Source organism: Crocodylus siamensis, chromosome 1 (genome assembly GCF_052110815.1).
Source record: "Crocodylus siamensis isolate JL-2025a chromosome 1, ASM5211081v1, whole genome shotgun sequence".
NCBI classification, from domain to species: Eukaryota; Metazoa; Chordata; order Crocodylia; family Crocodylidae; genus Crocodylus; species Crocodylus siamensis.
In genome coordinates this window covers 235,664,540-235,691,360 of record NC_143395.1, presented here as the reverse complement: position 1 = coordinate 235,691,360, position 26,821 = coordinate 235,664,540, and the positions used below count along the sequence as shown (strand labels likewise).

At 39.9% G+C, this 26,821-nt stretch overlaps 1 protein-coding gene across 6 annotated transcripts in view; it reads right to left on the bottom strand.

Moving 5' to 3' along the window:
- VGLL3 (vestigial like family member 3) overlaps positions 1–26,821 on the bottom strand; it is a 266,967-nt gene that overhangs the window by 211,431 nt on the left and 28,715 nt on the right. Inside the window, exon 4 of one of the 6 annotated variants that reach the window (XM_090059667.1) lies at positions 14,232–24,895. The exons of 2 other annotated variants lie outside the window; for them this stretch is intronic. In XM_090059667.1, coding sequence (XP_089915793.1) covers positions 24,893–24,895 — 3 coding nt within the window. In that variant the 3' untranslated portion in view covers positions 14,232–24,892. Of the gene's footprint in view, positions 1–14,231; positions 24,896–26,821 lie in introns of those variants that run through there. 3 more of the 6 variants (XM_090059659.1, XM_090059643.1, XM_090059653.1) reach the window with 3 other exon arrangements.

The window sequence follows — 26,821 nt, the reverse complement described above, 5'->3', positions numbered from 1 at the left end:
ATCAGCTTGTTTTGACTCCATCACTTTGCTTTAATATTGCTCACTCTAGGAGGTGATGAAGTTTTGACTCACCACAACCAAACTGCTTGTACCTGGGAGTGTGGTTCTGTTAAGTCTGCACACTTAAATTGATTTGGCACTGAGCCATGGAAAGAGGGTAGACCTGTTTCCTACAGCACTGCATCTTTGTAATCATTTCCCCCTGTGTTAAGTGGGTGTAAATGAGTAACATAATAATGAAATAATAGTATTTTACACGTAGTTTGGGCAAGTGCAAATGACTGCGAAGTGGGAGGTATTAGGGAATCAGACCCTTACATTTTCCTGCTAGCACTACCTACTGTGGGGCAAGGAAGCAAAACATGGTATAAACTACTGCAGTTCTGGTACTATTTTACTTTTGCTTTGTATATGTGTAAATGCCTACTTATGGGGCACAGCAGTAGAGAATCTGGCCCAAAAGATTTAGGGCTATGTATGGTCTTTGCATTTATGTGATTGTGTAACTTCATTTGACTTCACTGAAGTCTCATTTGAGTAAAACGAACAGCATTTAGCTTTTACTCATGATCTACCTTTCCCTATTCCTTCAATGAAGTTGTCAATCTCTTTCTGACTGATTCAACTTTCTCTGACTGGTTGTCATTGTTTTTCTAGTTTAAATCCAAATGTAAACCTTCAAACAGAATGAAAAAAAGAACCTAAGAAAAACCAACATCCAAGCAGAAGTAATGACTTCTCTGGTTCACCTGGATCCAGGTGCAGCGCGGATATTTTGAATGAAATAGGAAAAAAAACAAAACAAAACAAAAAAACCTTTGTTAGTGGTTCACTGCAGGGGCTTGAATAATAACAAACAATATCTCACAATTTGTATGCATCTTCTTCTGCTTATGGTTTTTGATAGATAAATTCAAGCACACCATGCCCTTGCCATGCAGAGGCACTAAGCCAAAGGGAAATATGAATAGCACAGGGTGTCTACACATGCCCCACATTGCCAGAGGGATGTGCTATGATGCTGTACATCACGTGACGGCAACATAGTGATCATGTGAGTCTACATGTGATTGGCAGCTACTTCACCATACCAGTATGCTTCCCTGTTTTAGTGTGCTGCTACAATGAAGTGGTGGTGAAATCGAACTGTGTGTGTGCACACGGCACAGTACAAGCAGTTACTGTGCCATGCTTTAGCATTTCCAAAAGGAAGCATTAAATCGCGGTGCCATAGCAGTGTCACTGTATAGTGATGTGTAGATGCACCCGCAATTAACTAGATAATGGCAACCCTGTCATATTTATTCATTCCATTTTGGAGTAGCAAAACATACTTTCTACTGTTTTAATAAAACTATCCAATTCAGAGACTCATGAGCAAAAGGACAAGAACTTTAATGCCAACATCTAACAAGTTGCATAAGCTAAGACACCTAGCACTGAAATACAGAAACGGAAAGAAAACTATGTGCCAGAAAATTATAACACAAAAAGACAAGGAAAAGAATACCCTATGGTTACCACCTCTATATTGCAAGTGAAGAAGAATGTTATAGAGCTCAGTTTCCCAGTAGAAAGTAGCAAAAGCTGGCAACCTGCCAATATAATACCTAGATTATTTGTACCGACTTCATATTTTATAATATGAGCCCCTGAGGATCTGTTTTACATGAGAGATAAAGACATCTAAACAGAGGACACTGGAAAAAAAGGGCGAGCTACAAACCATTTTGGATGTTAATTCTATATTCTTAAAGACATCTGAACCATTGCTGGCAGAAGTAAAACATACGCACTTAGAAAGTAACAGTGAAAAACACCAGTCAGCACACAGTCCAGGTGGTGGATCCATTTCTGCATAGAAATAAAACTCTGAAGAAAGGACTGTTTTGAGAACAAAAAATGCTGGCACGATCACAAAGCAACTGGGGTTCAGAGATAGAAGTAACTAGCAACTGTCCAGTAAATCTCAAATGTGTCAAAATAAATCAGCTGTTAAAACATGATCACATCTTCTTGGGACAATTATGTTGTGTGGACCATAAATATGGTTATTACCAAGCTATATCTTGTATATAAAACCTCTACAAAGACAGCACAGCAGCACACTGAAATTTCTGAATTGTCAATTTTTAAGTTTTATTTCTGTGTAGGATTATCATAATTTAGCTGCATCTTTAATGAGTTGTAGGAGGTAAGAAAAACGATCTAATAATATGCACAGCTTCTTATGCGTAAGATGGTAAAAATATTTTAGCCCGAGATATATGAAAGAGTGTTTTCAGTCTTATAACTGGCATTTAAACCGTAACACTCAAGCTTACACACTGATTTAACTAAAACAACTGAAAAGATCATATAGGGAAAACGTTCAGTAAAATGTTCATGAACATAAATTAGGCATAAATGATAGCAGATAAGTTCAAAAAACTTGGTATATAGTGGCAAATTGAATCAACATTTTATTTTGTCACTTAATCATGTGATTGAGATCAAAGAAATGTCATGTCCAATCCCCAAAATCACAGGTCTTGCTATACCAGATGTGCATGGCAGGATGCATGATTTCTGAGGTCAGGAATAAAATATCTTGGCTCTCAATCATGTGACTACTGGCACAGGGAGCTCAGCATGGGGGAACCAGTTATTCTCCCCAATCTCAGGCTCTAGCTGCGCTGGGACCTTAAACTCAGAACTCAGCTACATATCCCAGGATCCAGCTATGTGCTCACTTTTTAAAGGTCCTGGGGTGCCATGAGGGAGCTTCTTTATGTCAGGCTTTCTAGGCCTGAGTCTTTTAAAAGATTTGATGCAGCCCAGCAGCACTGCTGCCATTTGAACATGCTGGGTCCCCAGGAGCCAGAATTTTCCAGGGATGTACATGCAGCTGAGCTGCACACACCACTCCTGGATGCCTATATGCCAAATGTTCAAAATTAAGCAAAAGAAAAATAGCCAGAAAGATGTTTTGCATTAATGTTCTTTACATATTCATGGACATGTACAAACAAATCAAGCTGTCTTGCAATGGCATCATTGATATCTGCATCCTGTTCTGCAGCTGCAGGATATTGTCTGAATAAAATCTACTGGTATTGTGGCAATGACATGATCTGGGCCCCAGCTTACATCCTCTCTTTTCCACCCACTTGTATTTGGAGGAGAATGTATTAGTTTTGGACAATGGGCTTTGTTCCAAACTAATGACTGGAAATGAGCTCTGTAGATGCCAGAGAAGAATTTCTGATAAACCACAAGCATGCGCACAAAACTGCAAATGCTTTATCAGTGCTGTAGACCTCTGACACACTCCTCATTTTCTGAAACTACAATAAAATCTATCCATTTACTTGAAACACTTCCAGTACTCCTTGGATGGGTCTTCTACCTCTTGAGTGTTCTTGCCTTGTACCACCGTTAATAGAGTTCTTGTAATACCTTTCAAGCCCCGTATGTATTATGCAGAAGTCTGCTCCTGTCCTGAGTAGATTTGCAAAGACATTTCCAAGGTCTCCAAGTATTTTAGTTCAAGAGGTCTTTCCTATGTCTTGTATCAAAGTGTGTACATAATTTCCAAGGCAGCTTCTCCCAAACTGTTGATGGGAATTAGATATCAGCTGTCAGTTCAAAAGCATGTATTGTTGTTGTGCTTGTTATGCTGTCATTTGTTTTTGTTATTGCCAAAGGGACATGGTCTCAAAATCTGTTGAAGATTCATGGTCCTGCCAGCTACACATGCTGAGATTAGTTACTGAAAAATACTTCTGTCTGTCTGCACAGATGAGGCCTTGCCTTTGACTTGTTTCACAACCTCATACTGCAGGGAAAATGTTGGACCATTATTTGTTGGCAGTGAATCATGAATGTGTACACACCCAGGCTTCCTACTCATGTCATAAGACTTTTTTTCACAAGGTGTCTAGTTCTACTTTTCCTAAAATGTTTGAGTTTAGTACTGCATTTTGTTTAGCTTCAGTAGCAACATACAGGATATTTTGCTATACAGTGGTTAATTCCTCCCCAAAGACAACCATAAGCAAATATTCATAAGAGTAAATCCCTATTATCAATGTCATGCTACTTCCTTGCCTTCCTTGTCTTGATTCTAAGTTGATCAGCTAAATCAATACGGCTCATGGCTCTGGTATCTGCTACAATAGGTGCTCTCAAGCTGTAAGTTTATCTGCTGCAGTCTGAGCAAATCTTAGTGATGTCTACAGTTCTACCCTCTTTTTTCCTATGGGTACATGCAGACATTTGCTGTACCCAACCTACAATCACGTGGCTTACTTTAAGATATGTCATCATAGATCACGTACACTTTGGCACATGTTCAGCCATGGTTCACCACTGCTGGGATCCATGCTTGCAACCCGATCTAAATACGTTACGGTGGTGGGAGTGTGGGTGAGGCTGGGGAGGTAGTGGGTCTATGGGGTGTTGATGGAATTGAGGGGTGCAGGTTTGTGAGGGGGATGGTGAGTCTTCAGGGGGAGTTCTCAGTCCAGGGACGGGGAGCTGGGGATGCTAGCGGGGAAGGGGCTAAAAATAGTCCATTCAGGGTTGGGATGGGTAGGAAGAGTGCAGCCCTGGGGCTGGGGTGAGTGGCTGGGTTTTCCCAGCCCTGGACCTGTGCTCTGAATGTATATGGACATTAATTAGATTGGGCTAACCCATTCCCAATCTAACTTAGTACACCTGAGGTGGTGCACCAAGCTAGACTGAACTGACCATTTTTAGCCTGATCTAACCTCTTTGAACAACTGTACTGATTGAAATTTAGATTGACCTAACTTTAGTTAGGTCGATCTAAGTGTGATGAATGCAAACACGATACGCTACTACGGCACTCTTGTCTCAATTAAAGTCCACCTGGTTGAACTTCTGATGTAATCTCTTGATGACCAAGTTTCTTTTCTAGAATTCACTGAGCATGCCAGCTGCTAGTTTAATGCACTCCAGCAGTGCAGATGGCACAGCACTGCACATATGTGTATATCTTAGGAAGAATGGCAAATGCACATGCAAAGATTGAAATGGCTCAATTTCAAATTTCCTTCTTTTAGGCCATGGCTGAATATGAGTAGCAAGGCCATCATTTATTGCCATGAAAAGCAGAAATCCAAAGTACCTTTTCTATGACTGGTCACAAATGTAGAGTTGAAATTTCTGGAACTATATTCTGACTATTTAGGTTTGATGATACTGTCCTTCAGCTCCTGATCATCTATTGCTATACAATTCAAGAGCTGTGGAAAAAGCAGGTATCAGGGTTCTTAAAATATCAATTTGTGAGACTGCAATCCCTTAGTATATGACCATCAGTAATAGCTTGTTCTATTGAATTTGGTCCATGAATTTCACTTTCAATCCAGGTATATGTTACTCTTAAAGCTTGTGTGTGGTAACTTTTCTGAAAGTACACTTATATATGAAGCCCTCCTAATGATTAAGGAAGCTACTATCTGTACTCTGATAAGAACCATTTTAATCTCATCAGTAAACTGTATAGAGCTGCATCAACACTTAGAACCATATAATACTGACTGGGTCATAATTACAAGTTTGAGGGTATCTAGTTTGAAGGCCAGTGCCTGAATGATTGGAATGTATTCACCGGTAATCATTTCAACAAATGTGCAATCAGTTGAAATATGTCCACCTACATTTTGGATTCTCATGTTGACATTTAATGATCAAGGCCATAACAAAGGATTTTCTCTGTACTACAACTTTACAGTTTTCTTTGTATTCAGGGAATCATTTTTTGCCATCAGAGATATTGAACATTGGTTTGCCTTTTCTATTTCTAATGTTGGTTGATATTATTGTCTCAATGGAATTAGGACCATTAAGTATGTTGCTGTTTGCTGACTTTAAATTATTCATTATCAGATATGGGTCAGCAACTTAGGTTTTACAGAATATGGATTTATTATCCTCTGAAGCATCATCTCTCTCTCTTGATAGCTGTGTAGCAAACAATCTTCCTGGGAACTATGCTGAGAAGTGTTACAAACCACTTGTGATTTGTAGATTTCTTACATTTTATAGACACTAGGGCTGGAAAGAACCTGGAAGATCGTCGAGTCCGCCCCTGCCCCAGGGGCAGGAAGTCAGCTGGGGTCAAAGGATCCCAGCAAGATGGGTGTCCAAATGTTTCTTAAAAGAGTCCGGAGTAGAAGATTGCACCACCTCTGGAGGGAGTCTATTCCAAGCCTTGGGGGTGGTCAAACAGTAAAGAAGTTTTTCCTTATGTCCAGCCTAAAATGGTCTTGGAGGAGTTTGTGACCATAGAGTCTTCTCTGCTGAGTCAGTATCCCCCTTTAGGTTCCTGCATAAGTAATACTGTGATCAGCCTTATGGAAAAGCTAAACAAGTTGTTTTGAGCATGTTGGCTGATAATGGATGCACCCCAAAGCAGTTAATTTTGCTGTTCATTTTTTTTCATCTCTTACATCATATACATGCTTTTGGGATACTTTAAGATCTCTGAATTTCGCTGATTCTTGTTTTTCAAGGCACTCCTCATAAGTAACACCCTCAACTGGCTGGCTAGAAACTGGTTTTCATAGCCTCTACGTGTTCCTCAACTTACTTTTTCTGGAACTTAAGCAGCTGCACCATCATCAGCACGGCAACCTTTGTGACCAGTGTGTAGAAAAGATATGACCTAAAATTTTCAATGCAATACAATGCAATAGTGACAGAAATATAAGTAAGTCTTTCTATGGATACCAAATTTGGTGACCTCATTGGCTTGGCAAGAATCCTATATGCATGAGACAGTCACATAACATTTGGAAATACAAATATTTGTCACTGAGCCAGAAAGCAATTGTAAAGGACTGGGTTATAGGTGGTCTTGCCTCAGGTCACTGAGGGAAGGTAGGCTCCAGGAATATAATCCTGAACATAGTCTGAGTCAGAGTTTGGGAGCCAAATTACCATATCCAAGGTAGAAACCCTGGTGCACAATCCAAAATGCAATTTAGGTCAAGGTTCAGGAAACTGAGACCAACTTACTATCCAAAGGGAAACCCAGATAGGGTCTGATGTCCAGGAATCAGATACCTAGTTGTCAAATCCAAGGTAAAATCCACAAGCCAGAGTCCAAGAAAAGAGCCAAGCGGGGTCAAGACTGGCCTGGAACATGCTGCTATAGCTGAAACTATATAGAGAAGCTGCTTTCCCAGCAGCTCAGACGATGGCCAACTGGAGTCATTAACTGGGTTAGTGTTGACAGTCTACACTCCAGGCTGGTGTGGCCCACTAGGCAATTAGCTTAATCTAAGCTGCCTGTTAGGGCTCCTGACAATGATCTGGCAGTGAAATAAATCCCTGCTTTGAGCAGGGAGTCATTCCTTAAATGATGTTATGTGACTGGTGTAGAAAAGTTTTTTTTTTTAAATTGTATTACTAAGTTGGATTTTGACATTTACATCCTTAAGAAAAATACCAAAATTCAGTACAAATATTTGATATACCAGCAGCATGTGTTTGGATTTGTCATCAAATATCTAACTGTTTTGCCTAATCCCTTTTCAAGCCATTAAGAACAAAAATGAAAGCACACTCACCATTAATAGTTTCCTTTAAAAGATTCAGTAACAACACTCAAGCTCAGACTGCTGCAAATTGGGGCTATATGGGCTCATTCTGAAGCCAGAATGTTGCTGTATCTGTATATTTGCTGCCCTCACTCTTTTCTATCATGGACCTTATAGGTGGGGTGCAACAATGTAGGTAGTACAATGTAGCAGCTATGAGGTAATTTATTTCTGCTAAAACAGTGCTTGTTTAGTCACCAAATATAAACGTATTCATTATCAATTCCCTCTTACTGAATGTAATTACAGAGATGAATCTCTGGTTTGGGTGCATTTCTTGACCAAATATTCAACATAAGTTTAGTGGCCGTTCTACAGAACTGGTATACAGATTAAGGTCACTACAATTTGCCATGCAAGATGCATCAGTTACAGATACTCTTGCTATTTTGTCATCTTTGGCTTTTGCCTTTTTCTGAGTATTGGGCATTGAGATTCCTGTACCATGCAACAGACACTTTCTGTTCTAAATGAAAGATCAACTCAATTCTCTCAATGGACTCCCTACATTTGACCTGTTGCAGTTTCTTTCTAATGGCTGTTGCCTCCTTTATTCTTTCCCACCTACTTCAAACACCTCTTCTATACTTGATTCTTGGCAAATAACACAAACTCTACAAAATGAGTGTGGACCTCTTGAGACTTACTACTGGTTCTATAGTTTACATAAGAATATAACCAATATGAGCATCATAAATCATCACCTCATCTAACTGCTCTGCTCTATTTGCAAAAATACCATCACCTCTGTTAATTCCAGTCTAACTATAAAACCGTATATACTATAAAAGAAATACAAAGCACGGAAGAAAATGAGAAAATGATTTCACATATTACCTAAAAAAATAATTCTGTGCTACATTTAACTTATCCCTAATATTACAATATATGGATGAGTGAATGTGTAAAAAAGGTGAATATTAGGGTAAAAATGGCAGGTCCATACTATATTAGAAAAAAATGTTAACAAATATTACTTCTAGATCCCCCATAGAGGCTTTGTTCTGAAATTTTAAGTTAAAGCGCCCTGGTGCCCTTAGATACCTCCATTTGAGCTTTTCATTGGGCACATCTACATGTGCCCCTGACTGCACAGTACCCACTGGATGTTTTCAACCTGACTCTTCAGTAGCAAATTGGTACCGTGCAGTACTGGCTCATGTAGACGTGCCCACTAATCTGCAACACGAAGCTGTCTTTATCCTGATGGGTGAATTAGAATGTGTTTATGCTATGGCAGTGACATGCCCCAATCTCAGGACATGCTCTGAAGACTTCCTTTGCAGCCACTCGTGAGAATTCAATCTTTGGTGTACTTAAGAGCAACCATTAAAAACAATCTTGGAGTATCTTCATTGCTGCATTTCGGGGATTGAAGCATGCATGCAGATGCAGGTGAATAGGAGACGCCTGGGGCCATCCCAGCAAGGCCACACTGTCACCAAGGAGCCTTTAGTCAGAAAGTCTCTGAAGCTGACAAAGGTCTTATCTCAGTCCAGCAAATTCAGAACACTTCTGTGAATAATTCCTACTGGAAAGACATTAAGCATGGCTCCGTTTTGATTTTTGTTCACCTCATTTAGCCCTAAGTTCTCTAAATTAAAGCTGACCATAAGGAATAGCCATATTCCCCTTAAGTCCAGCCAGGATGATGTGTCCCGTCTTTGTTTTGAGCCATCAGGCCTGTCTCAAACACACCCTGACAGCTGCAAGAGTTTTTGGTGAAAACAATAATTCCACTTTTCCTTTCCATCTGTGTGCAGATGGTTTAAATCCGACCCATCAAAAGAAAAAAAATGAAAAATAATATTCCAGCTGAGATGAAATTATAGTGATTGCTGATTTCATATAAAGAAAATGACAGGTTTGTGATTTGCAGATGAGTCCTTGTAATGGTGGATTAAATTGTGCATGGGGGAACCAGAGGTTTTGACACTGTGTTGTGCTGGGCTGCCAATATTCCCTTTCAGGACTATTCAAACTGTCAGTAAGCTACATACAAAGTAATCAGAAGTGCCTGGTTTAAAAAGCTGCAGGGGGGAAGGGGCGGGGGCAGGGAGGAAGGAAAGGGGGGAGCAGCAAACTATGGCTACTAAAGCTTCTTCTCATTCATTTCTCTTAGCTAAGAATTACTAAAGTTCAGCATAAAATAATGTATTAGTTGCAAGGCATGGTTTAGCTTCTGAGATGCCATTTCTTGCTATTGGTGATATTGTATAACTGCAACTTTCCTCACAACCAGACCTCATTTGAGACCCAAATATCCTCCCTTTCCCAGCCCCAAAATCAAGATAAGCATCAGCACATATGTAGATGCTGCCCAGCTGGCTGGGGTATAAAGGTGTTTCAGTGTGAAGGCTGCCTGTGGGCTAGCTCCACAGTGAAGCTGCCTTGTGCTATCCAGCCAAATGCAGCACACTGAGGTAGGGGAGCAGCCCTGCCAACTGGGACTATTCTGTCCAGGCTCCACGTGCTATGTCTGAATAAACTCCAGAACTTATTGCTTTGGAGTTAATTGCTTTAGGACACACATTCAAACGGTGCACCCAGGAGCAATTAACTGTAAAGCAATAAGTTACCCAGTTTATTTAGGCACTGTAATTGCACATGTAGACACACCCACTAGTACCAACTACTATTGCTGTTTAGCAAATGATATCTGCAAGTTCTATGATCCCAGCCCACAGCACCACTGAATATCCCTTGCATAACACCCCTAACCTAAAAGGGACCTGTGCTAGCAACCTGTGGAGGGAAGCCAAGAACTAAATGGAATTAAAGAATGAAGTACTGTGGGCACACCTATACATGCATAAGTGTGCTTTGCCTAATGTGCATTAAATTTAGTACCTCCAGTGTGAGGTACTAAATAAGGCATTAGGCTGCCATAGTGCACAGTACTGAAAACATTTTTAAGTGACTCTTAATGCACAGTAGCCTATTTTAGTGCGCATTAGCGTAATCGTAGTTTTTTATGTAACACCTTAAAATTGGCTACTGTGCATTAAAGCACACATGTAGATGCAACCACTCTCACTTACATAGATTAAGAATTGAATGAGGGAAGATTTAAATTTCTCCTTAGTCATGGAGCTTCTTCCTTCAGGTCAGGTTTAAGGCACTGACAGGCAGTGTAGAGCAAGTTTAATCATCTACTGCCTGCATGGTATTTGTCTCTGTCAACAGAGATCTTGGACTTCAGTTATGCTCATCCAGCACTTTCATGCCTTTTTACAATTAGTAATCAACTTACTAGTAGTAGTACTAGTAGTAAGCTAAGCCATGTAGCAGTCAAGGTCTTTTAAATCTAGATGTAGTATTGGCCTGAAAGGTTCCAGAGACAGCCAACCCAGCAAAAATAGCAAATCATTGTAAAGAAAAGATGTGTGTGAAGTATTTGTGACATTTGGGACAGAGGAGTTGAACTGCTCCTAATGTCTTTTGAAAAAAAATCATTATCTTCATAATATGGTTTAACACCATGATTAAAAATTAAGGTCCCAGAGTACCTCCTTTGTATAGTGCAACTATGCTCATTAGGTCATCTAGAAGAAATTCTGTCTGCTCTGTCCCCTAGCCATGGAATCTCACATTGATATATTTAATTTATTTTCAATTTTATTGACCTCAGCAGACTCATAAGAGAAACAGCTGTTTTGCTCAGGAAGAACCTAAGAAGCTAGTAGTCATACAACAGATCTGTTCCATTATCCACACAAACAATGCTGCAAGACACTCAAACTCATATCCCCAAAAGTATTGAGGCCCTTCATTCTAATATAGCATTGCTTAGACTGATTAGTCATTAATTCAAGGTTCATTATGTTTCTTCCTGGCTGCATGAGATGCTGATTGCACAGTAGCCTGACACTACTGAACAGTAGTGTCACTTGGCAAAAACTGTGACACAATGCTACTGCACAGTAGTGTTAGGCTACTGTGCAATAGCATCACAAAAAAGGCATTCATTGGTGCTACTGCACAAGTGCTCAATAACTCGGTTTACTGCACATTCATTTAGTACTGGTTTATATAGTACTACTGCGCAGTAATAGCTGTGTAGTAGTATCTTGTGTTGACATGACTCTGGGCAGTAAAACATCCTGAGTTGCATATATCCTGGTCAAGACTTTGGAGCATTTTCATATTATGGTAGAGGGATGTCATATTTCCTACACAGAGCGAGTTTGAGCAGCTGCTCCAGACCCTTCTCAACAAGTAAGAAGGAAATGGTAGAGCAGGAGTTTGAAAAGGACCAGGGGTTATCAGAACAATGAGCACTCTCCAGTCCTTTGAGCAGCTATTGGAACTGAGTAGGTATGAGTGGAACAAGAAGATGAAACTTTCTTAAAGATTCAGTGAATTACTTCCTGCATCAAAGCAAGAGTCAGTGAGCATTCTTTGGCTCCTCATAAGGCTTCTGGCCCTCCAAGTTGCACTAAGCAGTACCATATGGCCCAAGAGACCTACTGAAAATGGGACTTTTGCAAGTAGGTGAAAGTGGCAGAAACAGTACCCCAAAATGTGACGCACTGGAACGCTCAGCTGACAGTTCCCAGACTGAGTGGACACACAACATAAGGCTCTCCCTGGGAAGAAGCGCAGTGGTTGAAGCAGCTCAGTGAATCTGCTGGTGTTGCGTTCTGTGCCTGTTTCGGGGCAAATCTCATTCTCCTCAAGCCAGTGGTGACACTAACTGAAAAACATGGACCCTAGCAAACTGAAACTCCTATTGACCTCAGCAAGGCCTGGATTTCACTCACTGTTTCCAGTTGAATCATTTTCAAGCTACAGCTTCCTGTAGTTAAAGAAAGAAATAAAATTAAATTAAAAAAAAGTTGCAGCTGGAGTGTTATCAGTTAATCCCCTTAGTCATTAGTTACTTCACTTGAAGACATAAAAACCAGTACACCAGCGACTACTACGGTACTTTTGTATCAGAAGTTAGAAGGAACCAAACAACTGCTACAAAACCTGTATGATATTCTGCCTTGCGGTCCTGCTCTTGAAAGGCCAAATTCAATCAAAACCACACTCCATTCTACTTCCAGTGAACAGTTTTTTTTTTTTCCCTTTTTTTATTGAACATGGAGTTCAAAGTGGTCTGCATGCTATGTGGAAAGGAGGTTTCACTACAAAGTATAAGGCACTTCACTGAAGTTCAGGCAGTCTTTAAAGTGTCACATACCATTGAAAGAGCCCATCCAGCCGCCTCCCGCCTTTTCCACTGAGAATTGCAGTAAAGCGATTCTCTTGGAACAGATACAGAGGCTTAAAAAAAAAGAGATGGAAAAAACCCACCAATACACAGAGCCTCCTCACGTGAACACCCCACAGCTGTTAGCTTTGTTTTGCATATTTTGCATATTTACAAACACAAAAATATTTCCAAACATCTCTGTATTTATTTTAAAATCCATCACTGAGATGTCTGGCAGAACAGACCCAGTGGAAATATATTTTCTGGACAACATTCACTCAAGCTGTTTTTAATATACATTATGGGCCTAATCTTGCTTCCACTGAAGTCAGTTACAAAACTCCAAGTGATTTCCAGGGAAGTAGGATCAGGGCCTTTATCATTCTAATTTATTCTCCATACAGCAAAGATTTTCAGCCACCTAGTCTTAGAACAGGCAAGGAAGGCAGCATTTCCAGAACAGTCCACTCCCTGTATTGGAGGGATTTCTCCCCCTCCCCCCCATACACTATATAAAAAGTGAGGTACATTTATTTGGAGGGCAGGATGGAATGGGATACAAATAGTTCCCCCAAAGGACTCTCTCCAGACACTGAATAGCTTTTCATAAGCCAGCATCCCTGCACAGTCAGAGCAGAGTCAGGCGAGCTCAAGCTTGATGAGAGAGACGGTCTTGGGTTGACTTCCCCTTATCTGAGCTTTCTACCTAAGTTCATAATTGAAGCAACCCTAACACTAACATATGCATCCATCCTGACCATAAGAAGAGCTGTTACACCCATTTCACAAAAGGCGAGCAGGTCAAATGTGTGCCTGACATGGTAGCAGACCCCAGGGATTTTTTACTTTAAAGTGAGTGTTTATACTTTCATATGTACATCTCCTTTTTCACTGTCCTTTCTCAGCTGTGCAGGGGAGTAAGGGTGGGGGAAATTCCTGAGATACACTTCTGCTTGGCACTGCTCAGATTGCAACCCTTGGCATGGAAAAGAGAGCAGAGAAGCTCATCACCTGATATTTCCAGGATGAGCAAGCGGATAAGGAAGAGAAGAGAACTGGAGGAAGTTTGCACTATCCCACCCCCGAGACTACTTGCCAGCCAGAATAGCTGAACAGAACCATGAGTGTGGGGGAAAGCAGGAGGGGCAGAGGTAGGGGCAGGGAATAAGCACTGAGGCAATAACTTTTCCCAGAACAAATTAGGAAGCAGGAATAGAACTGGGATTCTGAATTTCAGTTCCAGCAGGTCTTTTCCTGAGCTGGTATAAGGTTACAGTCCCATCATCTGCAGCTTTGTTCTCATTGACCCAGAACAATCTTGGAGACAAACATGGAAGATTTATTAAGACTGGATCTCAGTAGTACTTTGGTGCTGGAGACCTATGCAACATTCCTCCACAAGCTTGTTACATGTGCAAAAGAAAATAAATCTTTACATTTAGAAACTGTCTATTCAAGAAGAAAAAAGATGAGAGAATTTTCAAATGAAGCAGTCTGATAGCTTAAGGCTGATTTCTTCTTTTATTTCCATTCACAGGGAAAAAAAATGAGTGTCAAGCTTAAAGAGGAACACATTTTATATTTTTGGCTAAATACAGAAAACTTTGTTGCTGTATGCGGATTCCAACAGAGTGCTTTTTGCTCACTGGTGGGGGGAAAGAAACTAGAACCAGTTTCCACAATACCTTAACTAAGTGGATATAGATAACAAAACACCTGCCCTTGAACCTTGGTTCTATGTGAACATTCACATAACAAATCATTTTCAAAGCTGCAATATCTCTGTTACACACTATGGCCAGCATTCAAACTTTATTACTCAACCTTTTTCCCTGAGTGATAAACCATTGCAGATGTAAAGTTACCATCAAAGCAAAGGTTTGGGTGTTTCACAGTATTTCTCAATTGTTTTTAAAACATTTAAAAATGATGTTTTGAAACATAAGAGTTTACTGAAGGGTTGAGTATAGGTTCCTAAAGAAAAGTAATCAGTTCAGCAGTAGATAGTGTCAAAGCAGAATACAACAGTTCAATCGTGAAAAAATTTCACCAGATGGCTTGGTGTGCACCCAGTTTACTGTCTGTCTTGTATAAAGACCCCTAACCCCTTAAATTCTGAGGCATCCCATGGCAGATAAGTACTGTCTCAAACACAAGGACCAGTGGGTGCACAAACACAAGATGCTACATTGCTGTGCCATAGCTTGTTGCTATGGTGCCATAGCATCGCTGGGCACAAACTACGACACCAACTCTCCTGTGCAGTAGCAGCTAAAAATGTTAGGTGATGGGACTGCACAATAACAACTGTGCAGTCCACTGCACATGTAGATGCATGCGTTGAGGGTTAGAGGTATAGCTTTGAGTATCTTTTGTGCCAGGGAACCTGTGAGGACACTGAAAGATTGGAGTGTCCACTCTGGGCTGCCAGACTTCCATATTTTCTAAGAAATACTTTGCACCTGTTGGCACAAATGCTATAAATCTAGAAATACTCAGGTTTGCTCTTTGTTAGGGAGAAGTAACTCTCTGTGCCATCAAGCAGCAGGCCAGAAACAAGCGTATAAGTCTAAACTACATATATTTACAGATAACAGGACAAAGAGCTTCTCAACTGAAGGAAATCAGCATAATTCCACCGAAGTCAAATGAATCGACACTGATTTATATTAACTGAGAATCTGGCCATCTACTATTCAATACAGCATAGTTTCCTGAACATTTGTCCCTTTACTCTTTTTTCCTGACATTTACAGTGGTACTGATACAGCAAAGCTTCGGCCTCTGTGATGTGAGCCTGTAGAAACTACATGGGACTTCATAACTGAAGATTTATTTTGATAAGAGTAACAATCCATTAGAGAGAAAAATTAGTACACCTGCTAGTTCATACCTCTGATGACTCAAGATGGTATTCCGCTGTAAATGTGCTCAGGGTATTTTAATTGTTGGACAATTTTAATCATCTCAGAGCAAAGGCAATTGCATCACTTTTATTTGGTAATATGAAATATTTTTCGTTATGATTTTTTTTTTTACTGAGAACTTATATTCATTGTATGAACAAATTATTTCACTCCTGGACGTCCACCTCATTCTGATATCTGTTGATGGTGATTATATTCCCCATCTCCTTTACATGAGTAATCAAAACATGCATATATATGATCTATTTATTATTTTTCACTGATCCCCATTTCACCAGCCCAGCCTCAATATATATTGTCATCCAGTTTCCCAAATGCCCCGTTTCCTCCCACCTCCCATTTCTTGCTTAGAAAGTCCCAGTTTTCCCCAGAGTTTCTTCATTCCTAATCTACTCCCTACCTTCTCTAGTTCTTGAGTTCTTGACAAGCTGTTCTCAGAGGGCTAGCTGAGAGAGCCATGAATGCACAGGAAAGACAACATCCCTGCTCTCTGTTCCAATCTTAGTATCACACTGACCAACAACTGCACTGTGAAATTATATTTACAGGATATCCTGGCCCAATTCCTAAAACCCTGAGATGGTACATATTCAGGATAGAAGGAATCTTTACAGAATTTTGCTAACAAACTCTAACACGTGTCTACAGAAGTTGTACAAACTGCAATTTTTCTAATGGTTGAAAACCTGGCCGAAGTTAACCTCCTTGACACTAAAGTATCCCTCCCAATTAAATTTCCAGACCCTAGCTCAAAGCAAGGGGAGATAAAAATTCTCAGTGATGCACCTTTAAGGATTTATTTTTTTTAAGACATGAGCAAAACAATACATTTTTTCCTTAATCTTTTTCTGGTAAGTGGCTGAACTGCTGAACACTTTCAATAATAAAAAATAAAAACTTGAGAAAGCTACTTGTCATGAAAGATTTCAACTTGAATGGATAAAGACTAGCAAAATGAAAACAGTGGCTTAGAATGGGGTGTGTCATGCAACCTTAATCACAGGCAGTGTCCTGCCTAAACCTACCATATGGCTTTCAAGTATATATAAATAGCCTATTCTTTTGCTGGTGCATCTCATCTATAGCATTAAATTAATGAAAGGAAGAGAGAACAATTATTAGAACAATTGATTTCTCAAATCAGGCAAAATCCATTAATTAAAAAAACAACCCTACACAATCTTCTGATAACATTTGACATGAATGTGTTTTTATGGAAGTCTCACTGTAATTCCCTTGTTGCTAGGAATATTCACTGTCCAATTTTACTAGTTTCCAGCTTAAAACACTTGTTTTACAACCTGCTTTTCATCAGAACACAAATTCCTTGGCTCTAAAACACAGCCGTATAAAGAAATTAAAAATAAAAACTCAGGATGCTGCAATTTGGAGATTTATGAGTTCTTTAGTTGCATGAGAAAAAAACAAGAAAGCATTAGCTAGCTTTCAAGAAATACAGACAAAACCCAAAATGCTACATAAAAATATATTGGTAAAATTAACATTAAATTATTTATTAAACAATAAAACAATTACACTTCTCTTTATACAGAGCCCTCTTTATATAGAGCCCTTTATACAGACCCCTCTTTTGTCCCAGAGGGGTACAAAAGAATTCGATAGCGTTCTGAGTGAAGCAGGGTTTGAAAATGAGTGGGAAAAGAAAGGGACCCTGATTTTCTCGAGAGCCTTAAACAAAGGTACAAATGCTGAAGGGGGAAACTGGGTTCATTCAGGGCACTGACAGATGTGCAGCCCCCGGTCTAACTTACGATGCTTCACAGAAAATGTCATGAGTTAGACCAACCCTCCCAATCTAACAGAAATTCACTATTGGATCGGGAGGCTGTGATCCAGCTCTCCTTTGGTGCTGACTGGGGGAGAGAGCCTGCATGTCTGCAGCAGTTGTCTTCTAGCCTGGCCCCTCCCTCCAAGCTCCCATGCTCTCTCAAGAAGTGATGAAGGAAAGGCAGGAGAGTCTGTTTGGTCCGTGGATTCCCATGTCATGCTAGAGTGAGGGGGCGAAGGGGGAATGGGAACCCTCCACCCTGGGGGGCCTCCAGTCTACCTGCTCCCCACCCTCCAGTGCTGGCTGGGGAATCCACAGACCAAACTCACTCCCCTCCTTTCCCTGCCTTCCATCCTGAAGACAGTGCGCGGAGCAGATCTGGGCTGTCAACCCAGCCCTACTCCCAGCCACGCTGGTAGATGTTAATGAAGGCACTCCATTTTGGAGCACCTTCACCTGAACCCTCATGCAATGAGGGTTGAGACTGTCATGCAGTCAGGTATTTTTAAAGCATTCTGTAGCTGTGTTCTTCTGTCAGTGCACAGCGGTAGAGTGCTTTCAGTGGCCTGTTGCATGACAAACTGTCATGTCTGTCAGTGCCCTCAGTGCAGCAAAGACCTACAAATCTGCTATTAGTATCCTGTTAAACCTCGTTTATAATAAAAGTTGTTTTTTCAGTTACTATACAAGTACTAGTGGCATGTTCCAAGTGGCTCATTGACGTAACAAAAAAGGCTCTTATTTACTTCAGCTAGGTTTTGATCAGACTGTGGCTCAATGGTGTTGCCAGCCTTCAACACCATGGGTTTCAGATCAGGTCTTGGAGGCTGGTTCTTATGATCCAACTATTATTAAAGTCTTTCTATTGATACAAATGAGACCTAGATTATGTGTCCTCTGCCATTGAAATCAATGGAATATTTCATGTTTGGGTCTTTATTTAGCAGTTCTGTGCTGTGGGCTTGATCCTGGAAGGAGTATGTACTGATACTGACAATGCAAGCTGCTGATTAGATGTTAGGAACTACGTGCCCCTCATCTCTACCCATCTGCATTGGGATCTGAGGATGCACGGCCTTCCACAGGGAGCTCTAAACACTTTGCAGAATGTCCCCCTAAAATGCTGCTGGAGACTGCTGAGCTCTGTACACCAATACCAGAACCACCGCATTTCCTAATCACTCGATGCCAAATAACCCATTGTCAGTGTGTAGATCAAAGGCATCAGCAACACTTCACAGCTATCTAGCTCCTTGTCTGGAACATGGTTATCCATGCAGACAGAGGTATGAATACAGGTGTCAATGCCCCCCATGAAGTTTTCACATATTGTGTAGTGGTTGCTATATACAGTGCATCAAGCATTCACCTCGGCTCACTTCAGCTCTTTGGCTTTGTATAACACTATTTGTAACACTCCTGTCACAATTAAAAAGTTGGCACTCAGTCAGGAAAAATTTCCATCAACTTTATCAAGAGCTTTCCCTATGCCACAACTCCAAGATTGGGCCTATATTACAAGTAACTTTTAATATACTTTCTAACTTTACCTGGGGTTTCAGTTCAAAACAAAATGTGTCAGGTAAACCTTATTCCGCCCCTCCCCACCCCCCCCAAAAATCAGTAAGTACAGTAAAAATAGCGAAAGGCTTGAACATTTGCTTAAATATAATATAATAAAAAATCTCAAAAACACTTAAAAGAAATGTAAGTTAATAGTCCATTACTGAAGATAAAGAAGTGGTCCAGAAAAGTAGTCAAAAGAAACAGTCAACAATTAATTATATGCTCTCTCACCAAATGAAGACATATCACATTTCTGTTTATATACACCCATTAACTGCATGGTCATCTTTGTGGCTAAAACAAATCGGGAGTTATCTAGAGTATTTACAATCCCTTTCTATGTGCTAGAAAATTTCACCTAATGCTGAGGGTAGGACATACATAATAAATGCAGATTTCTACATTTTCAGTCAAATTGGATTTTGCCATATAAATTGAATTAATTTCTCGAGGAAATGTCTGTGTATAGAGGAGTAGGGATGAAAAGCAAGAATCATATATATACCTCCAAAACATATGGGGAAAGTTTTGATTTTAAAAACATATTTCAAAGAAAGGGAAAGAAAAACTCTACTGTTTCAAGAAGGTTTCTAAGCTATAAAACTATTTCCAATTACTTTGCATAATGTTTATTTCTAGCACTTCAAATATAAAAATTAGAACAAAGTAGGCTTGCTCCTGCCAAAGAAATCTATTCAAAATTGTACACCTGCTAGTTAAGAATGATCAGTTTTCGAGCCAGAAAGGCCCATATCAAACCAAAGGTGAGAGCTGCCTAAAAACTGATGGACAGATCAGGAATGCCCAATACAGATAACAAAAAAACATGACAAAGGGTGTGTCTACACATGCTTTTATGTACACCTAACCTTAATGGGCATTTATACACATACTTTTTTGTCCCACGACATGCTGGAGATCTGGTGGGTTGGACCAGACTCAATGAATCAAGTCTGCTCCGCATGTGAGCTAATGCACACTGCGCTGCATTGTGTGCAGTTGTATAAGCAGTGAAATGCACTTGTATAACTGGTCAGCATGCAAAAAATGGTGGTGGTGCTCTTTTAAACTAGAACACCTTTGTGCACCGTTGCCATTTTCTCAGTACTGATGCACATTTTGCTACTTATACAAGTACATACGTGTCAGCGCTGGGCACATTTAAAAGCAGCCAGTGGTGTGGCACAAGCATGTGTACAAATGCCCAGTGTGCATTACCCTAATGTGCATTCAGGTGATTTAAGGGCATGTCCACACATACATGCACTAATGCGGGTTCATGGACCAACTTGGGTTAGTCCCAATTTAGTCCTAAGTCTAGTCTAAATTTAGTCTCATGTCAGTGGACACACACCACATTAACACACGTTAGCACATCTACATGTTTGCTAATACAATTTAACTATTTGCACATTAATTTGATACCTACTTTATGCAGGTATCAAATTTAGCCTCAAATAACCTTAAATCGCCATGTTTAAGGTGCATTAATGGCATACACATTTAGACATGCACCCTTAATGCGCCTTAAACCGGGATAATGTGCATTAAATATGTACCTGTAGACATGCCCAAAACTTCATTTATCAGAGGTCTTAAAAGAAAGAAACCTCTACATAAAGTTTGACAGTTATCTATTAAACACTAACAAAAATTTCTGCAAGAAAAAAAATTGTTTCCCCACTTCATCCAGAAACAAGGTATTTTATATTTATATGGGCCCTCAATCTGCCTTCATGAGAACACTAATATTTGCCATAAAGCAATGAACTAATTCCTTTTGCAATGTCTTATGACAAACTAACTGATTCTGACTGATTAGAGAGTCTTTTTTCTTATCCCTTGAAGTGTAATCAGTTTCAGCATTTCCTTTTTATTTTCTCTGCCATCAGGACGCTCTTAACTGATGTGTTGCAAGTGAACACTCTCTTCATTTAAAGATGGATATGAATCCAGCATCTGCTTCTCATAAGCACTTCTTTTGGTGAAGTTAATCTTCTGACTTCAACTGTAAAGGTTTGTCATGTGAAAGGTTCTTTCTGTCCTTCAAGTTTTAGAATATATAAGCAAACATCACTCCAGTTCTTACTTCAGATTTTTTTCCCCACTTATTTGTTAGGAAATGGCCAGTTTAGTAGCTAGTGAAATCCAATTTACTGGAGGACAGGGTGGGAGAAATAAAACCTTTTGTCTTTTTAAGTCAATTGACTGAGTGTATTTACTGTTATATACAACAAGAGATTTATTGGCACTTATCTCCCTGAGCTTTTGGAGCACCTAGAGTGTTTTAGACTTATTGTCAGGTGAAGCAGTGGAAACTGGATGTATAAAAGTCCTTCATGTGGGAAGTAACAGGTGACAGATTCATAACATATTCATTCCTTCTACTCACTAACCTGAAACCATAAGGAAAGCTTCTTTCAAAAGCTTTGTAATCAGTCCTACTCCATTTCAAGTCATTGGGAGTTCTACCTTGACAAGAGAAGCAGGTCCTTTTATTCTTTATGTTTATAAAGAAGGAAGCAATGAATTGGGTACTATTGCTAGAGATAAGTGAACCACTTTTGAAAAAGTCAAGATGTTTGATAAGCTTTGTTTTGTTCCTCCACCTTCAATCACCTTCCAAATCCAGAAAGTTACCAAGATTCTTCCTTATTTTCTTGGGCTGCTTTGTCTCTTCCCCTTTCAGACCCAGCCAAATTCAAGGGAAAAATGTTTTTGTGTGTCCCCCCACCCCCTGGTATTTCTGACATGCTTGAAAACCCACCCTTGCAGCAACTAAGGCTTACATTAACTTTATCCCTCTAAGGATCTCCCTTTTGAGTAAGCAAGAAACCAGGTTTGCCAGGGCACCAGCATTGCTTATAGGAAGGTAATGGGAGTGAAATTCAGACTTAGGAAGAAATGGTAAGGGACATGTAAATGGGGGCTCAGAATGTAGAGGCTAAGGCCCAGATTCTTGAAAGGTATTTAACCATAGCTCCACTCAGCATTGCAAAAGACAATAACAACAAAAAAACCTTGGATGTGTCTCATGTCTTGACTCAATGCTGTGATTTGAGTGGAAGCGGGGGTGGGGAACACTGATTCATGATTGTTTGCATATACTGATATAGTTCAGTGATGTCTCTACATCAAAAGAATGGGTGAACTACAGATTTGGCAGTCGAGGCCCATGTAGTTATATGGCACGTTAGATGATCGTTTCAGGCTGGACATAAGGAAGAATTTATTTACTGTCCGAACCCCCAAGGTCTGGAACAGTCTGCCAGTGGAGGTGGTTCAAGCACCTACACTGAACACCTTCAAGAGTAAATTGGATGCTTATCTTGCTGGGATCTTATGACCCCAGCTGACTTCCTGCCCTTTGGGCAGGGCGCTGGACTCGATGATCTCCCGAGGTCCCTTCCAGCCCTAATGTCTATGAACTCTATGAAATAGCTAAGTACCTTTAAAACTCTGCTCATAAGGTCCCAGACTATTAAAACATGTCCTTCAGTGCCTTTTTGAACTGAAGCTCATTCTTGAGGTTCTTAATACCACCAGTTCCAACTTGTTTCCACAAAAATGAAGCATGCTCAGCACTTCAAAATGAGTGTTTTCCAACTATCAACACCACACTAAAGATGTTCACTACCTTAAAACCAACAGTGATCATGAAGTTATATTTCTTCTTTGTTTTTCATCTTCTGAATGTTTTGGTTGGAAATGGTGGCAAGAAAATTATATTATCTCATAGGAATATTTTGAAAAAGGGTAAAGAGATGTACATTCCTAGAGGTGCAATGAACAAATTATGATATTTTAAACAATTATGTTAATAGTTTTGACCTTGGTCCCACAATAGGTATCACATAAATGCTCCACTAAAAACAATGGACATTTGCTTAGAGGTTATACTGAGTTCACTGTTGGATTGGGGTTTCAATGAACAATCCTTCAGCATTTTGTCAGGAAGTTACAGAGTTTCACTGGACTCCACACACGTAGGCAAGCTGCTGGATATGGCTCTTTCTTACCAGGGGTCCATTATGAGGTCCTGCACATCTGGCTTAGTGCCCTGGCCAAAATTATGAAAATGGGTTCAAAATCTAAATTCTCAACTGGACAGTTGCAAGGTCTGACTTGTTAGTGTTAGTGAGTCCACAAGAAATCTATGACAGCTCACAAAAGACCTAACAAGTCTCAGGTTGGGCAACACAGTATTAAGTCTACTAGGGCGCATCTACATGAGAGGCTATGTCACTGTAACAATGAGCTACAGAGATGTAGCTCATTGCTATGGTGATTTAGCATCAATGGGCACAATCCATGATCTGACACTGCTGCACAACGACTTACTGGGCAGTAGCAAATTGCTACCGCGCAGTAGAGTCAGAAATGACCTATGCACCACCAGGAGGACTCCGCAGTAACAGCGGTTAGCAAGTATTAAATGAGTGTACAGAAACAAATTGTGCAGTCCAGGACACATGTAGATGTGCCCCCAGAGTCAGAAGTTAGCCTTTGAGGTCTTTAACCCAAGCTGAAGTTAATAGGAGCCAAGGGTCCAATAGGACTTTTGAGAACTCACATAGGGTTCTCAACAGATTACCAGGTCAGGCCAACTGAAAACATTTTGCTTCCAAAACTGTTAACTTTTTGTAAAATTTGAATTTTGTTCTTGAATTGCCACATAAAGCACATGATCCTTAACATGCCCTAAATTACTGCTATTTATAGTTATCACAGGAAAAGGACCTAAAGCACGGTCCACAGATGTCAATGAGAGTCTTTCCACTGGCTTCAGTGGGCCCTGGATCAGGCCCAGACTCATTTGGTCCATTGTAAATGAAACAGAGCTGGAAATAGGATTCCTGTGAAAATAGTCTTTTCTCTTTGCTAATATGTCCCCAAATTCCTTATAGTCAGCATAGCTTAAAGTCATCTTCTAAAGCAAGAAAATAAATCTACTCTTTCTATAAGATAATGCTAGTAGGAAAAATATTTGGCTGAAACTTTAAGTGTGAATTATATTTTACACTAGAATTAAAAGGAAAAACCTTCAAAATCTTGTAATATGAAAACAATGAATGCTTGGACTATCCAAGATTTTGCTCTTAAAAAAACCCCCAAACAAAACAAACCAACCCCCACCCGCAAAAAACCCCCAGACACATGAGGTAACAAAAGAATCCACGAATACAGACATCACAGACATCTAAAAATAAGCATTTTATACAATTTTGCCAGTGCTTCTCTGAGAGCAAGTTCTTTAAACAGAACTTAACAATTTTACAATTTTTTTAAAAAAAATATGTCATCCTAAAATTGCCATCAATCCTTAACCAAGCTTTCTGTATTTCTACAAAAATAGATGCACAAAAAGATACAAATACTGTATTCCTGAAAGGATGAATGCTGTAGTCGAGGCAAAATCTTCTCCTGACAATCAAAGCAGTTCATAAAAACAATCAGGCTGAACAAAATACTGTAAGAGGAGCAAAAAAGAAGTTAGATTGCTCAGCTGCAGCAGGCTCAGATGAGGAAAGAGGGGGAAAAAAAGCATTTTTTTCTTCAATGTTCTAGGACCTAGAAATGGTCTTAAAAGGAAAAGGCTCAATTGCAAAAGCATAATGGCTGGCTCTTCATCTTCCCTTCAGCAGTGAGTCCTTTGAAACAGTCAACCATTGCAGTATCAACAGTCAACCACGGCAGCATCTCCATGCCAGCTGTGGGGATTCCAGCTCTAGCTCGTGTTAAGCTATATGTGAACTTCAGAACCAAGAAGATTCCTTGGTCTTCTCCTGATGCTGTAGACCTACTTTTTGGGAAGGAAATAGACAATTAAAATGGAAACACTGATACCATCATTTCCTTGCCCTGAGAAAAAGAAACTTGCTTAAAATCCCTTATAAAAATAAACCAGCTAAACATCTGTTTACAGTACAATTGTATTGGTGGACTTGTTTATGATGCAGCTGCCTCTCAATTTAATTAAATGTTGTTTATTTCACAGCATAGAGGGAACTCTTCTAAACTACTTGACAGCCGTGGACAAACTTGCATAGCTCAGGAATGCTGACAGAGTCCTGTGTATGCTTAGCAAAACTGTATCTTTTTTTATTCTCATTTGGAAATGACGAGGCAGTAACCAGGCCCTTCAACAGTGTTGTAGTTGTAACATAAACAAGCAATTATGAAGTAGAACCTATTTTTGATACCATCATATAGTGACCATGAAAAAAGCCCTGCCTCTTAGAAAGTTATGAATATTGTAAGCTCTCAGACATTTACAGCTTTTCACCTTTAAGGGCTAGGGGAGAAGAAATGTTCCACAGCAAGTGAAAAAAACCAAATAATTTCACCTACAGCACATCAGCTTTTTGGCCAAGAAATCTTAGTGCTTCCACATGGGGAAAATAAATGATTTTCAGCTTACATTTGTTATACATCTCTCTGATATTTTCCTATATAAAAGTTGAGGACTATTGAATAAATGTGCTGCTATGTAAGGCAACACTGTTGCTGTGTTTAACACTACAGCAATGGAATCTGTGCTGCAATTAGGGATTTATCTTCTCCAGAGGGATTTATTTGATTTTGTTTGCATTCAAGCGAGGGCTAGCACTTAGAAAAGGCAATAAAATGTACAAAAAAGAAAACCATACGAAAATACACTAGCCACTTTAGTCATGGCAAAAATTTCTAGTTTCTATCTAACATTCTTAAAAGGTATTTAGGCACTTAATTCATATTGATTTCAACAGGACGTAAATCTGCATTTCATATGTGGAGTGGGGTGTTAGTATCAGCCAACCACTTAGTGTATGAACAGTGCTCCTAAAAGGATCTATTATCAATGCAGGTCCCCACTCACTATTGATTTAAGCAGATATAAGTCTATCTGACTTCAGTGGTGATGGACCCATCTAAGTTTAGGGAGCCCTTCAGCCCTTAATCTACAAAAATAAAAAGTCAAAAGATAACCCAACACTTCCATGTGTCAGGAATGAGAGTTGAAACCAATTTCCCCTCAGATTGTACCTAATCCCTACAACTGCAATTTTTAGATTTCAGACCTGCTCACAGATGTCCAAACTGGTTGTTCTCAAAATTGTAATACAGCAACGGTGAAATAATGTTAAAAATGTCATGAGAACTGTGCATTTCCAACAGGACAATACTTGAGACTTAATTTTTATTTGCCTTAGCCTGAATCTAAGCAGAACTGGATCCTTGGCCAAGGAATATAAAGAGATGAACACTGATCATTAGAAGCATCTCAGAAGCCACCTAAAAAGCAATTTGTTAACACTAAAATAGCATTACATATTACACCATCCATCAGAGGATAACCAAAGCTTGTTAAATACATTGATGTGATCTGCAATTCACAGTTGGGGAAACTGAAACAAAGAAACGAAGTCGCTTGCTAGAGCTTGTGGTGATGTCAAAAACAGAAGCCAGATGTTCAAAATCTCAGTCCTATAATTAAATCACTAGCCAAGCTCTGACCTTCAGCATAGCATAGGCATGGCAAAAAGCATCTCACCGGGCATGTCTCCATGAGCTGACTACTTAGTTAGTAAATGTCTCGGCATCTACACATACTGGGGTAAATGAATTCATTCTGCAGGAGTGCATGTGTAAATGACTGCCAGCTAGTGACATAGCTAAATGACTGCTACACTAAAGCTCCCTCATGCCCCAGCCAGCCCCTTCACAGCACACTGAGTTGGGAGGAGCA